Source organism: Carcharhinus amblyrhynchos, chromosome 7, assembly GCF_965287045.1.
Source record: "Carcharhinus amblyrhynchos chromosome 7, sCarAmb.v2.hapA, whole genome shotgun sequence".
NCBI lineage: Eukaryota > Metazoa > Chordata > Chondrichthyes > Carcharhiniformes > Carcharhinidae > Carcharhinus > Carcharhinus amblyrhynchos.
Window position 1 is genome coordinate 49,410,439 of NC_137330.1, and position 14,840 is coordinate 49,425,278.

At 40.2% G+C, this 14,840-nt stretch overlaps 1 protein-coding gene across 1 annotated transcript in view; it reads right to left on the bottom strand.

The window, feature by feature from the left end:
* The window catches only part of selenoi (selenoprotein I), a 55,889-nt gene that overhangs the window by 7,841 nt on the left and 33,208 nt on the right, over positions 1-14,840 (bottom strand). The window contains exons 2-6 of the mRNA XM_080192251.1: positions 13,223-13,291; positions 12,219-12,327; positions 8,230-8,304; positions 4,412-4,674; positions 436-544 (exon numbers count right to left, since the gene is read on the bottom strand). Of these exons, the coding sequence (XP_080048377.1) occupies positions 436-544; positions 4,412-4,674; positions 8,230-8,304; positions 12,219-12,327; positions 13,223-13,291 (625 nt within the window). The remainder of the gene's footprint in view (positions 1-435; positions 545-4,411; positions 4,675-8,229; positions 8,305-12,218; positions 12,328-13,222; positions 13,292-14,840) is intronic.

The following is a 14,840-nucleotide window of genomic DNA, read 5'->3' on the forward strand; positions in this document are numbered from 1 at the left end:
AAAACATGGATATCCAGAAGTTGCTCTAGGCAATTCTATGCTGCTCCTGTTTAATCTGATGAAAGGTCATTAACCTTTAATGTCAACTGCTTCTCTCACCATAGATGCTGTCGGACAGGCTGAGCATTTCAATAAAGAGACTTTAATGCACAATATAATTTTGTTATTTTGCTTAAACACTCATTTGACAGATCTAGGCACCATTCCACAGTCAGAAGGACAAGGTAGTAACCTTCTACTGCTCAAACTGAAGGAATACAACTTACTGTCCTTCAAGAGCAGGACTGAGATCAAAATCATTAGCTCTGTATTTGTTAGAAATCTACATTCTATTTGAAGCAGAGGCCAAACCTAAGTGTTTTCATCATGCTTTATAAATTTTTAATACTGTTTTCATACAAATAACTCTTACCATATTTAACTAAAGCTACATACCCAGAATCATGACACTGAAGAGATCTCTGTACTGGAAATTAAGGAAGATGGGTCCATACCAAGCTTCAACACCAACTATGGCAGTTATGATGTACACAACTGAAATGGTCTGGAAAAGAATTAAGAAGTGTATAAGCTTTTTTAGGCTTTGTGAGCTGTTTTTCTGTAATGGTTTGTATTTTTGAGCGGTTGAGAGTGATTTATAACGCCCAAATCATTTCATTATCAAATTTAACATGCTTTATCAAGACGACATTTTGTAAACGGTCACCTTAACTACTGCTGTAGTGAGAAATTGGCAAGTCTCAGCCAATTAATTTGTTGTATAAACATTTTCAAATGGAATTGCCCATTCAACAAGGTAATCAAAACGAAAATACCATTAATTGACATACTCAAATTGCATCTTGAGCGTATAAAAGTCTTACACACTTTCCACGTTGTAGACATAAGGATTACAGCAGAGAATTGAAGTGCATCTTTGCATTTTTCAACAATTTTATGAACTAATATTTGAGGCATTGCAGTTTGGTCTTTAATTTTGACAAGAACAGTGACTTTTTTTAGAAACAGCTTTGATTTTTACTGAACTCTAAGAATATGGGTGAACCCACGCACAGTGCCTTTCAAGTTCAACGTCTCATTATGATTATCTGTTTTCAGCAACATTATCAAACCTAAAGATCACTTGTTTGGAATTTGAGGAAATAAGCCGGAGGTAAACAGGGATCAGTGATTTTAGTGGCTTGGACTTTGTAGGTGAACAAGAGTAGTCACTGCTGACTGAAAAAAATGCCTCACTCAGAGATATAACAATCTCTGGTAAGAACTTCACCTTTCAATATGCATAGTTTAATGAAGTTTGAAGTGTTGTGCAGCACTTGTCATTTAGCTATCCAGGCAGCCATTGAGGACAGCCAACCAAGAAATGAAAAGCTTCAATCAAGCCGTTTTAGTTTGTTTTTCCCAGAGCAAATTAAAGGTTGGAACAAATCATATGGGCTGAAATATGATGAGTCTTAAAGTTATTAAAAGTCTAGGAATCAATCATAATGAAGACAGTTAACAGTCCACAAATATAAAGTTTACTTTTTTTTGAAAGAGTCAACCTGCACTTGCACTAAATCCTGAAGCAAGAGTCAGAGGGACATAGGCAGAAAATTCTGAGTTTGCCTCAAAAGTACTCCAAATTCTGGACAGTTTCAAACTGAAGGCAGGGGTTAAGGGTAGCTGATCAAGCCAGCTAACAATGCTACACAGGGATCAAGAACGTAAGAACGTAAGAACGTAAGAACGTAAGAACGTAAGAACGTAAGAACGTAAGAACGTAAGAACGTAAGAACGTAAGATAAGAAATAGGAGGAGTAGGCCATCTAGCCCTTCGAGCCTGCCCCGCCATTCAATAAGATCATGGCTGATCTGTCGCTGCTCAGTTCCACTTTCCCGCCCTCTCCCCATAACCCTTAATCCCCTCTCTTATTAAGAACCCATCAACCCGTGTCTTAAAAATATTTAGCGAGGCAGCCTCCACCACCTCAACGGGCAGAGAATTCCAGAGATTCACCACCCTTTGAGTGAAGAAGTTCCTCCTCAACTCCGTTCTAAACCGCCTCCCCTTTATCTTGAGGCTGTGCCCCCTAGTCCTACTGTCTTTTTTGAGCGGGAAGAGTCTCTCCACCTCTATCCTATCCATCCCATTCATCATCTTATACGTCTCAATGAGATCTCCCCTCATTCTTCTAAACTCTAACGAGTACAAGCCTAGTTTATTCAGCCTCTCCTCATAGCTCAATCCCCTCAACTCCGGTATCAGCCTAGTAAACCTCCTCTGCACTCCCTCCAGGGCCAAAATATCCTTGCGCAGGTGCGGCGCCCAAAACTGCACACAGTACTCCAGCTGCGGCCTCACCAATGCCCTATACAGCTGCAGCAAGACCTCTCTACTTTTATATTCAATCCCCCTCGCTATGAAGGCCAGCATCCCATTCGCCTTCCTGACCACCTGCTGCACCTGCAAGCTGGGTTTTTGCGACTCATGCACAAGGACCCCGAGGTCCCTCTGCACCGTCGCCTGCTGCAGTTTTTCGCCACGTAAGTAATAGTCCTTCCTACCAAAGTGGACCACCTCGCACTTGCCAACATTAAATTCCATTTGCCATTTCCTGGCCCATTCGCCCAGCCTATCTAGATCCTTCTGCAGACTCTCCGCACCCTCCACACAATTTGCCTTTCCCCCAATCTTGGTGTCATCAGCAAATTTTGACACCCTGCACTCAGTTCCCTCCTCCAGATCATCTATATAAATGGTAAATAGCTGAGGCCCCAGCACCGACCCCTGGGGCACCCCACTAGTCACCAACCGCCAATCCGAATAGCACCCATTGACCCCCACTCTGCCTCCTATTTGACAACCAATCCTCTATCCACGCTAACACCCTACCCCCAACTCCATGTCCCCTGACCTTCTGCAATAACCTCTTGATGGAATCTTGATGGAAGTGATGGAATCTTGGTTGTTCACAATTTACAATGATTTAGCCTCCAAAAATTAGAAACAATTTCAAAATTTGCAGAAGGCACCAAATTGGGAGGTGTAGCTAACACAAGAATGTGACAAAATACAAGAATTCAATAATAAGCTTACAGAATGGAAATTTAGAAAATGGATTTCAACATGCCAGGTCTGCAGTGGTGCATTTGGTTAGGAAGATCAAGAAGGCCACACACATATTGAAAAATAAGTATCTAAACAGGTTCAAGGAGCAAGAGATTTCAGGAGTTACAGGTGCACAAAATCACAAAGTAGCAATGCCAGTTCCTAACACTCCAAACGAAAAGCAATTTACAAAGGTAGAGGCTTGAAGAGTGAAAAGCAAAGAAACAATGTTAAAATTGTTTAGAAGCTTGGTTAGACCACACTTGGAGTACTGTGCACAGCTAATCTCCATATTATAAAAACATCTAACTACTGCAATATTGTGAATGTGATCACAAGGATAACACCAGAACAAAGAAAATGTATTAATCAGGTAAAGCTGAACCAGCTGGCATTCTGATGGAGATAGTTCAAAAAATATTTTCACTTGTGGGAGGCACCCAAACTAGCAAAAAAAATGAAAAAGGTAATAAATACAAATAAAAATAAATACAACAGTGAATTCAGAAGAAACCACTTCACTCAAAGTATGATAAGAACGTGTAACATGTTACAATGAGTAGTTGAAGCCAATAGTAAAGATACATTTAAAGAGTGGCTAGATAATCACATAAGAATGGATTAGAAGGATACACTGAGGGTTAGGTGAAGTAAAGTAGGTGGAAGCTTGTATAGAATGTAAGTGCCAGCTTAGACCAGTTATGCCAAATGATCAGTTTCTGCAGCATACATAGTTATACAAAGATGGATAGAACAGTGTATGTGATCTGAAATGCATTGGCTGAAGGTGTGATGGAGGTAGATTCACTTTTGGCCTTTGGAAGAGAATTAGGTAAGTACTTAAGTGAAAGAAACTTGCAGGGTTAGAGGGAACAAACAAAAGAGCAGGACTTGCTAGATTGAGTCCTTGCTGGCTCTGCAAAATCAAAGAGTCTTTAATGCTGCAACCATTTTATAATTCAATGAAATATCAAACTTTTCCAAGAAAATCCCTATCTTAAACTTCATTATTAATAATTACTTGCATAAAATTCTAAAATTGTTAACTACTAGCCACATTCACAAATATTCAACCAAGAACAAAGATGAACACCCAGATTACAGTATCACTTTTCTGCTGGATATCCAGCAAAGTGTGGCAGTTTATCAAAAAATCAATGCACTTCAAATGACAGCTAAACACATGCAGATAGCAGATAAGAGTTATGTTTGTATCATACAATCACTGCACATCAAAAGTTTTCAGAGTGTGAAGTACTGAGTTTCACAATAACAAACTATTCCATAAATCAAGGTATTTTTATTTTTAAAGTCACTTACCACTTGACTAATGTCATATCCCCAAGGAAGGAAAAGGACTCCTGTATTGTACTTCTCCCAGTGTGAAAGTATGAAGGAAAACAGCACCACCCACAGAATGAAGAAAAGGGTAAGAACACTGACACCTGCCTCCCCACGTCCAAAGATGGAGTAGACAGTGACTACAAAAAATATACACGCCCAGCTGTCTAAACCATGGTCAAAAAGTTCGCCAAGTGGAGTGCTGGAGCTAGTCCGCCGAGCTTGTTTCCCATCAACTCCATCTGTTAGAAATTGATAGAGATAAACTCAGTGTTAGAGTCACCATAGTATTTCCCCAAAAGAAATACACTTGGTTTTATAACCATGTATTTTATTTATATTCCACCTATCCAGGTAAATGGCAATTTTTACAAATATCTTCCTCCTTTTTCTTCATTGGATTATGCAAATATCTGGTTAGTAAAAGAAAACTATGCAACATGGACTGTACATCTCTAAACAACAATTTGTAATTACTCAGCATCTTTATCATGGTAGAACACCCAAGGTGCTTCACAAGAAAATTCCAAAACAAAATCTGACATCGTCATCCAAAAAGACATTGTAGCAGATGACCAAACACTTGGTCAAAGAGGTAGATTTTAAGGAGTGCCTTAAAAAATGAGGAAAGAGGACAGAGACACAGGATTTCTGGAGTGGGGAGTGCAATTCCAGAGCTAGGTGTCTTAGCAGCTGAAGGCAAGGCCACCAACACCACAGCAATTAAAATATGGGAGGTCAGAGTTGAGAAGCACAGACATCTTTACACGCTGGAAGAGTTTACAGGAATAATTAAAGTTGAGGTGTAACAACTGGAAGCCCATGTTGGTCAGCAATTAAAAAATAAAGTTCACACTGTATTCATCCTCAGTAACGGAACAGAAGAAAACCATTCATTCCCTCAAACCTGTCAGAGCATTCATAATGGCTGATTTGTATCAACTCTAGCAACCCAAAAATCCTTAAAACCCTTGCCAAACAAAAATGTATCAATCTCGAACTTTAACTGACCTACCTCAAGATCTTCAGATTTGCACTACCCTTCTGGGGAAGAGGTGTTTTTTTGATGTTACCTTAAAACTAGAGCTAAGCTGTTCTGGGGTTATACCCTCAGGTTCTGCACGTCCCACTGGAGAAAATTACTATTCCCATTGATTATCCTAAACATCTCAACCTTTTAAAAAGGTTTCTTCTGAGAGAGGTGGGCATTGCTGGCTAGGTGAGCAATTGTTACCCATCCCAATTCCATTGAGAAGATGGAGATGAGCTGCCTTCTTGGCAGTCCATATGACATTAGGTACAGCCATAATGCTGCTTGAGACCAACCTCCAGGATTCTGATCAAGCAATGATGAAAGAATGGCAATAGTTCCCAATCAGGGTGGTGTGGGGTTTGAAGGGGAACTTCCAAGTGGCTGTGTCCTATGCATCTGCTGCTGTTGTCCATCCAGGTGGTACAGCTCACAGGTTTAGATGTAGTTGAAGGCTTGGCGAGTTTTTACAGTATATATTTTGTAGATGGCACACACTGCAGCCACTGTGCATCAATGGTAGTGGAAGATGGGCTGTCAATTAGCAGGTTGCTTTATCCTGGATGGTGTTGAGCTTAAGTGTTGTTGGAGTTATACTCATCCAGGCCAATGGAGATTACTCATCACACTCCTAACTTGTGCCTTGCAGATAATGAACAGTGGAGACAGTAATGTAGGAATTAGGAGTCAGCCATTTGGTCCCTCAACCTTGCTCCATCACCCAGCCAGATCATGGGTGAGTTTCTACCACAATGCTATTTTCCCACAATACTCCATGTCCCTTGTTAACTATTTCTAGAAATCTGTTGATCTCAGTCTTGAAAACATTCAATGACTGACCTTCTCCAGCCCCTGGAGTAGAAAATTACAAAGATTCATCACCCTCAATGAATAAATTCCTCCCAACCTCAATCCTAAATGGCCTGCCCTTCATACTGAGACTGCGTTCTTTGGTCTGGACTCTCTAGCCAGAGAAACCTCATCCTTGCATCTACCCTTGAGCTCTACAATATTTTTTCAAGCATACAAAATTATGACATCTCATTCCAAGCTGTAGAGAATACAGGCCCAATCTCCTCAGGACAATGTCATTATCCCAGAAATCAGTCCAGGGAACTTTTGATGCACTCCCTTTATGGCAAGTATATTCTTCCTCAAGATAAAAAAGGGGGCTGAAGCTGTACAGTTCTTTAGATGTGGCCTCACCCAGGCTCTATACAACTGCAGCAAGACCTCTTCTGTACTTAAATCCTCTGATAAAAGGCCAACATACCATTTGCTTTCCTAATTGCTTGCTGCATCTGCAAATTAGTGACTCATGAATAATGCCTAGATCCCTTTGGGCATCAACACTTTCCAGTTTCTCATGATTTAAGAAATACTCTGCCTGTTTTTCCCAAAGTTAACTTCATTTTTTTTTACATTATAGTCTTTCTGCCATGTCCTTGCTGACTCATTAAGCCTGTCCAAGTCTTCTTGAAGCCACTTTGCATCCTCCAATTCACTTTTCCATTTAGTTTTGGGTCATCAGCAATCTTGGAAATATTATGTGGTCACCACATCCTAATCACTGATAGATTGTGGATATTGGGGACTAAGCACTGATACTTGTGGTAACCCACTAGTCACAGCCTGCAAACCCAAAAATGATCTTTATTCCTACTGTTTTTTTGCCCATTAACCATTTCTCAATCCATGTCAGTGTATTACCCCTAACCCCATGTGCTCCAATTTTGCTTACTAACCAAGTTATTGCTTGGAATGTTATCAACAATCTTCTGAAAATACAAAATACACCATATTCACCTGCTCCACATCATTTCTACAAGTCATATCTTCAAAAACAAAACTCCAATAGATTTGCCAAACATGATTGTCCTTTAAATTCATGTTGCCTCCGCTCAATCCTATGTTTCTTTTGACTCTCTTGTTGGAGATAATCTTTGTAGAGCACAAAGATTACTTGCCACTAACAGCTCAAGCTTGAATCTTGTCCACAGTTCTTGCTAGATGCAGACACAGACTGCTTCAATAACTGAGGTGACACAAATGGCACATCATTGTGTAATCACTATGAACATTTCCATTTCTGACCTTACAATGGAGAGAAGGTCATTGATCAGACAGCTGGACCTAGGATACTACTTTGGGAGACTCCTGCAGTGATGTCCTGAGACAGATGGTCAACCTCCAACAATTACAACCATATTCCTTAAGATCACTTCTTAAATTATAAGTTGAAGGGACTACTAGACTATCCAGAATTCTACATTTTCCTTTCACCATCCTCTTCCCCATCTCTCTCAACAATCAATTCGTTTTTGGGAAGTGGGCATTGCTGGCATTTATTGCAGTTCAGTGCTGAAAAGGTATGTTTGAATTAATTTGCCATCTACTCAGTAGCTTGAAATCACTGCAAAGGATAGTTAAGATTTAAATTAGATTGGACTGAGACTGGAATAATTTTGCCCAGGATGGTTAAGAATAGCACGAGGCCAAAAAAGGAAGTTGGCTGACCAGCAGTTCAATGATATTAAAAGGGTCCAGAGAGGAGAACTATAATCTTTAGATAAGCTCTGCAGTAAAACAGGCATACTCTTTTCAATGGTATCACTAGATAAATGTTTTCTTATAAACATTAAAGATTATTTACATACAGCATTTTCATACTATGAGTAATATACATTACTATAATTCGGATGAGTATTCTATGACTAATCCATTCAAAAAGGGATCCATCAACTTCAAGGATTTGAGCAGCACTGACCTAGCGTATACGCTGTGAAGTTTAGGAGACCAGCAGCAATCCACACCCAACTGGGAACATGTGTATAACCTGCGCCTGTAACCAAAAAAAAGGGAAGAACATATAGTCACTCTCCGAAAGGAAATCAAAATTCATCACGCATTCGCTCAACCAAAATGTACACAGAACTAAGTTTTCCTTATTCAGTTAAAAGGTTACTTCGCTGGACAACAAAAGCAACCACGAGTTCTAAGTAGCGCCAAGAAAAGATTCAAAAACCTGAAGGCTTGCATCAATTTTTAACCATCGTTTTTATTAACGGTCCAAAAAGTAATCAACTAGTTACAGTATTTAAGGTCTATTTCAAGATAAATATACAAATTCAGATGTCAATCAGAAGCAATAAAACCACTTAATTTCCAAGAACTGGAAAACTAACAGAAAAATATTAGCAAAGTAACAGTATGTGTTCCTATAGAAAACTTAATTAACACATACTTAACATTCTTACCCTGTAACTTTATAAAAGTATGAAAGCTTAAACCATGAACAATAAGACTGCAATTAGTCATGGCCAAATACAAAGATAAAATTCATTGTCTTCAATTGGTGGAGATTATTACAAATTGGTGGATTATAGGAGCTCAGACAAAGCATCTCAACTTCAGGAATCCTTTGATGCTTTGGAGGCAATGGAGGTGTTTGGCATTTGGGGCCAGTGAACAGATTTGCGGCTGAGCATGAAATTATTTCAAATCTCGTAGCCAGTTAGTTAGTGGTATATTAATGGATGGAGCTCCAATCTAGAGGAATGACATGGAACTAAGTTCTTCAGAAAATTAATGATTTAAATGAAGGCATTGAGGTAACAACGTTTTAATTTACTGATGATGCAAGAATATATGGAAAAATTAGAAATGGAGCAGAAATAAAGTAGGGCAGAATTGAGAATGGTGAGCATGAGGTAGGGGGTGGGAAAGCACAAAAGCAAGCAAAAAAAAATGAAATATGGTCCCAGGGAACTGTGTCAACTAACAAAAGAACATGAGAAATACAAGCAGAGGCATGTTGCCCAAAAGGGAGGGAACTCAAATACAAGGGCTTTATAAAGGAGGAAATAAAAATGTCAACTTAAGCAGAAACGTAAGGCCAATGAAAGCAAGAACAAGTATCTTCATGTGCAAAAAAGTGTGTAAGTCCAGAATGTGAGGTCATTGAAAATGGCCACCTTCATCAAGTCTGCCAATTTCATTCAACTATGAACAATGACATCTGACAGTTCATTAACCAGAAAGAGGCTTGTGGTTCAAGTCAGTGGCGTGCACTGTGATATCATAAAGTGTGTCAGAACATAAGAAATAGGAGGAGTAGACCATCCAGCCCTTCGAGCCTGCCCCGCCATTCAATAAGATCATGGCTGATCTGTCGTGTCTCAGTTCCACATTCCCACCCTCGCCCCATAACCCTTAATCCCCTCTCTTATCAAAAACCCATCAACCCACGTCTTAAAAATATTTAGCGAGGTAGCCTCCACCACCTCAACAGGCAGAGAATTCCAGAGATTCACCACCCTTTGAGTGAAGAAGTTCCTCCTCAACTCCGTTCTAAACCGCACCCCCCCTTTATCTTGAGGCTGTGCCCCCTAGTCCTACTGTCCTTTCTGAGCAGGAAGAGCCTCTCCACCTCTATCCTATCCATCTCATTCATCATCATATACATCTCAATGAGATCTCCCCTCATTCTTCTAAACTCTAACGAGTACAAGCCTAGTTTATTCAGCCTCTCCTCATAGCTCAACCCTCTCAACTCCGGTATCAGCCTAGTAAACCTCCTCTGCACTCCCTCCAGGGCCAAAATATTCTTGCGCAAGTGCGGCGACCAAAACTGCACACAGTACTCCAGCTGCGGCCTCACCAATGCCCTATACAGCCGCAGCAAGACCTCCCTACTTTTATATTCAATCCCCCTCGCTATGAAGGCCAGCATCCCATTCGCCTTCCTGACCACCTGCTGCACCTGCAGGCTGGGTTTTTGCAACTCATGCACAAGGACCCCGAGGTCCCTCTGCACCGTCACCTGTTGCAGTTTTTCGCCCCATAAGTAATAGTCCTTCCTACCATTATTCCTACCAAAGTGGACCACCTCACACTTGCCAACATTAAATTCCATTTGCCATTTCCTGGCCCATTTGCCCAGCCTATCTAGATCCTTCTGCAGACTCTCCACACCCACCGCACAATTTGCCGTTCCACCAAGCTTGGTGTCATCAGCAAATTTCGACACCATACACTCGGTTCCCTCCTCCAGATCATCTATATAAATGGTAAGTAGCTGAGCCTTGGTGTTTATAATTAAACACCTGCAGCATACAGGTCAAATGCAAGCCGCCAAAAGAGCTGCTTGGTATTTACAAAGAAAAACATTATTATGGTCAATGTGATTGGAAAGGAATGGTAGTTAGAAGTGTGAAGACCTTATTCATTTAATGCCAAGAGACTGATTTCTGACAACAGGAAAATAAGTAAGTGGCATTGCTATGAACTTGCACTAATCATCTTAAGATCTCACAAGCAAAGGTCTGCCAATGCACAGGTGAGAGAGCAGATGCCTCAACAGTCCCACAAATTACTCATTCAGCCTAGCTGCTCAACCTGCCCAGCCAAGGCCAGTGAGAGTTACAAAGTTGGAGGGGTAGATCAGAAGATAAATAAATCACTGTTAGTCTCTTAATATTTTGTGACGCAGAGTGGCCTTGAGAGTTTGAGATGTGTGACGGCCATCAGTGGTGACAGCTATTGTAGGTGATTAATTCCTTATTTTTGCTTATAACAAATGGTACACAGAAACACAAAAGGGATTGATATTGGCTGCTTTTTCATAATATATGGATGCCTAGCAAAGGGCTACTAACATGTAAAGAGCAATGTTCTTGCAGACTACCACTAACACTTTCTGCATTTATGATTTCAGCTCCAAGACTCAGTCATATACCTCAACATTGTGTTTTAAAACCTGACAGTCCACGTCCTGCTCCCAGTTAGTAATTTAGAAGGCAGCCCATCAATAACCTCTCCTTCCTTGGGGGTGTAGTATGGAAAACATCTATCAAAACAAATGGGGGCTAATGTGTCTGGGAGAAGACAATTGATATTCAGTAATCAGATGTGTCATTCTGTAAAAATAGCCAGTGTGATTTAATGCACATCTTCAATGCTTGTGGTCAGTTTCATTAAAACAACAAATGTGTAAACTCACTTTGCTTTAAAACACAATCAATCTTGAAACCTTCACCATGGCAGGCAGGGGGTGGGGGAGGAGAATAGAATATTCTAAAATAGGAGTCTTATCTGTTCAAGGCACAGCCATGTAAGGCTTTGTAGTTTAGTGCCAGAACAAGAGCAGGTAAGCCATTTGTTAAGTAAGGCTGCCCTTTCTACATCTGATGAAGGATAATGCTGACTAGAAACATTGGTTCTATTCTCTCACCACAGTTGCCGTCAGACCTGCTGAGATTTTCCAGCATTTTCTGTTTTTGTTGACTTTTCTACATGGAGGAGTTCAGGAGCAGCTGATGGGGAGGCTATAATACAAGGCAGAGACTTCACAGAAATTGTGGGCCCTCCAAATTGTTCACGGATATCCCACAAAATGTATGTCTGTGTTTAATGCAAGAAGTACAGGTGCAAGAGTACTGGGTCCCTTAGGTTGGTACCAAAGCATTACACACAGTTATGAATGTGAGATTTAATTAATTTTGCATATGGCTGGCACAGGCCAGCAATGTGCTTTTGAATGGGGATCAGCAGTTACAATTAACATAAATAAACAATGCAAATGATAGTAGCAGAAATCTGTCTGCTACACACTGAAAATAGGGAGGCAATTGAGGTGGTTGATTGACTGTAGACTTACCTGGTGTCAGAAGGAACTGTGCATTGGGGCTACAGAATGTATTACCTTTAAGTAGCTTCAATCATATATTTTTAAAAACAGAGAAACCGAGCTCTTACCTGAAGCATAAAAATCATAGTCAAAATAGGCCAACATAAAAAAATTAAGCACAAGTAGCATGAAACCAGAGAACGTCAACAGATTTGGTGCCAACCATGTAGGTAAAATCTATAAAAGCAAAAACAAGGGATGATAAGTATGGAGACCAGGCATTCTCTACTTTAGGTTAACCTTCATACACAATTCAAACGTATTAAATATATCAAGCCAGGTTGGCTGTCCACTATTTTCATTTTAAATGAACACATTCTTAAAAAGTGGATCATTTTATAGCAATGAGTAAAGATCCAAATTGTCACTGGTCATTTTTTTGGTACCTTTCAGTGCTTTAATTCTAAATCAAAAAAGTCAATTCAAATCAAGTCCAATCACAAGGTACAAACAAGATCCAAGCTGACAAGACACTGCATCCCATCTTGGGCTTGATCAAACAAGATCCAAACTGACAGGATGAGGTTTGAACCCCCTCCTGGGCTTGATCTAACATTTCATCTTGGCCAAAAGGCCAAGATGGCTTTGAAAAATTACAACAGGTAAAGCCTTGAACTTGATCCTTTACTCTATTGTAGCTTAAGCAAACCACCATCACAGTGATCAGCACACCCAAGTGCAATGGGGTAGCCTCATCCCCTGTTTGATCACGTTTCACCCCTGACAGGTCATTCCCATATCTGGATCTTCAGCAAATATCTCCATATCAGTGATACCTAATTCCACTGTTCCTAATATGCCCCATCCTTCCATCCCATGGAACATGAAGCCGCTGGCACTGAGTGATATTCTGAAGACTACAGTACCAGCTACAGTATTGTCAGAAGATATCTCCGACATGGCAGAAAACCTATGTCTTCTCTTCCAACAAAATAATATTTTACAAGGTAATATGGGACAATTCCTCTTATTCTGAGGAAAAATAATGCTGCCAAATCTCTAATGCTGCACTGAAAGTAAGGAAATCACAAGAATCCAGCAAAACACAATGTTTACAATAATGTGCTCTTACCTTGACTACAGAATTCCAAAATGGGTGCATAACATATACAGACAACGGATTGGTGTCCACTGCACTATACTGCGAAGGAAATAAAAAAGACAAAAATTCATGTAAAATAATTGAGACTTGAATCTCAGTATTGCAAATTTAAACTCTTTAAAGATGGCAGAAAGGTAACTATTGCAAGATGTGAGCTAAATAAGGTTTCTTCGTAACTAAACCGTGTTGCTGGGTTTTTCTTTTATTATACATTTTACCACATATCAGTGCTCAAACTGGGAGTGAAGAAATATACTGTGTACTGCAAATACTAGTGCTCAGCCAATGACTACTGTACTCATGGGGATGTACACACACACACACACACACACACACACACACACACACACACACTTTTCCTTCACCAACATCAAATCAAATAACATTGCACCCAGACAGGCCTGCTGGAACTTAGCTCATCTACAGCAAGTGAAATCAAGGATAGTTAATTCCCAGAGCTCGAACCTTTCGTTGTAATAGTTAGAATGGTTATGCTAAACAAACATTTATAGCCATCAACTACTACTGGTTCCTCAATATTTGAATTAAGTGAATCTCTTAATTGTGAAAAGCCCCATTCTGAGATTGAAATCAACTGCACTTAAAAACAAAACCACAGAATGCTGGGCACATTAAGCATCTGTGGAAAGAGAGAAATAGGTTAAGGTTATTAAGAAAGTTTTGCAGTATTTCAAATATTACATCCACAGCAGTTTTCTTTTACAGTATACTTATAGATCTTTCATCAGAAAGAGATTATGTTGGTGGTGGAGCAGTCTGTGAACTGCCTTAAAAAAGGCATCAATCTTCACCTACTGTTTAACAGCTGATAGCCCATATAGGAGAGGCTGGAGCATGTAAAAAAAAATCAGAATCATTAGTGCAGGAGGCAGCCATTGGCCCATCGAACCTGCATCAGCAATCCCACCCAGGCCCAATCCCTGTAACACCATGCATTTACCCTGCTAGTTCCCCTGACACTCTGGGGCAATTTAGCATGCCAATCAACTTTTCTCCAACAGAAGTAGTGTGGGTTAAGATAAAAGCCTGAGATCAAATACCAACTGATTCAAGAACTTCTTCCCTGCCGCCATCAGGCTTTTGAATGTGCACCGACCATATAAAGCTCATCTTGCTCTACACACTACCTATGACTAACTACATTCTGCAACCTCTCCTTTCCTTCTCCTTTATGTACTCTGAACAGCATGTTTTATCTGTATAGCACACAAGAAACAATACTTTTCACTGTATACCAAATGAATGAGATAATAATCAAAATGAAATCTTTTGGATTATGCAAACCAGAGCACCCTAGAGGAAACCTACACAGTCATGGGGAGGACATGCAAACTCCATATAGTCACCTAAGACTAGAATTAAACATGTCCTAGTCTTGTGAGGCAGCATCTATTCTATATACTATTCACAGCAGATTGCTTTAATATTTATTGCATTAAGGGATTTTCAAAGAAAATGGTGGGGGGGGGTGGGGGGAGAGAGAGAGAGAGATTTCCCGTTGACAATAGCAGGACCAGAGAATCCCGCCACTGGCAAACAACATACCACCTCCCACCAGCAGGAAACA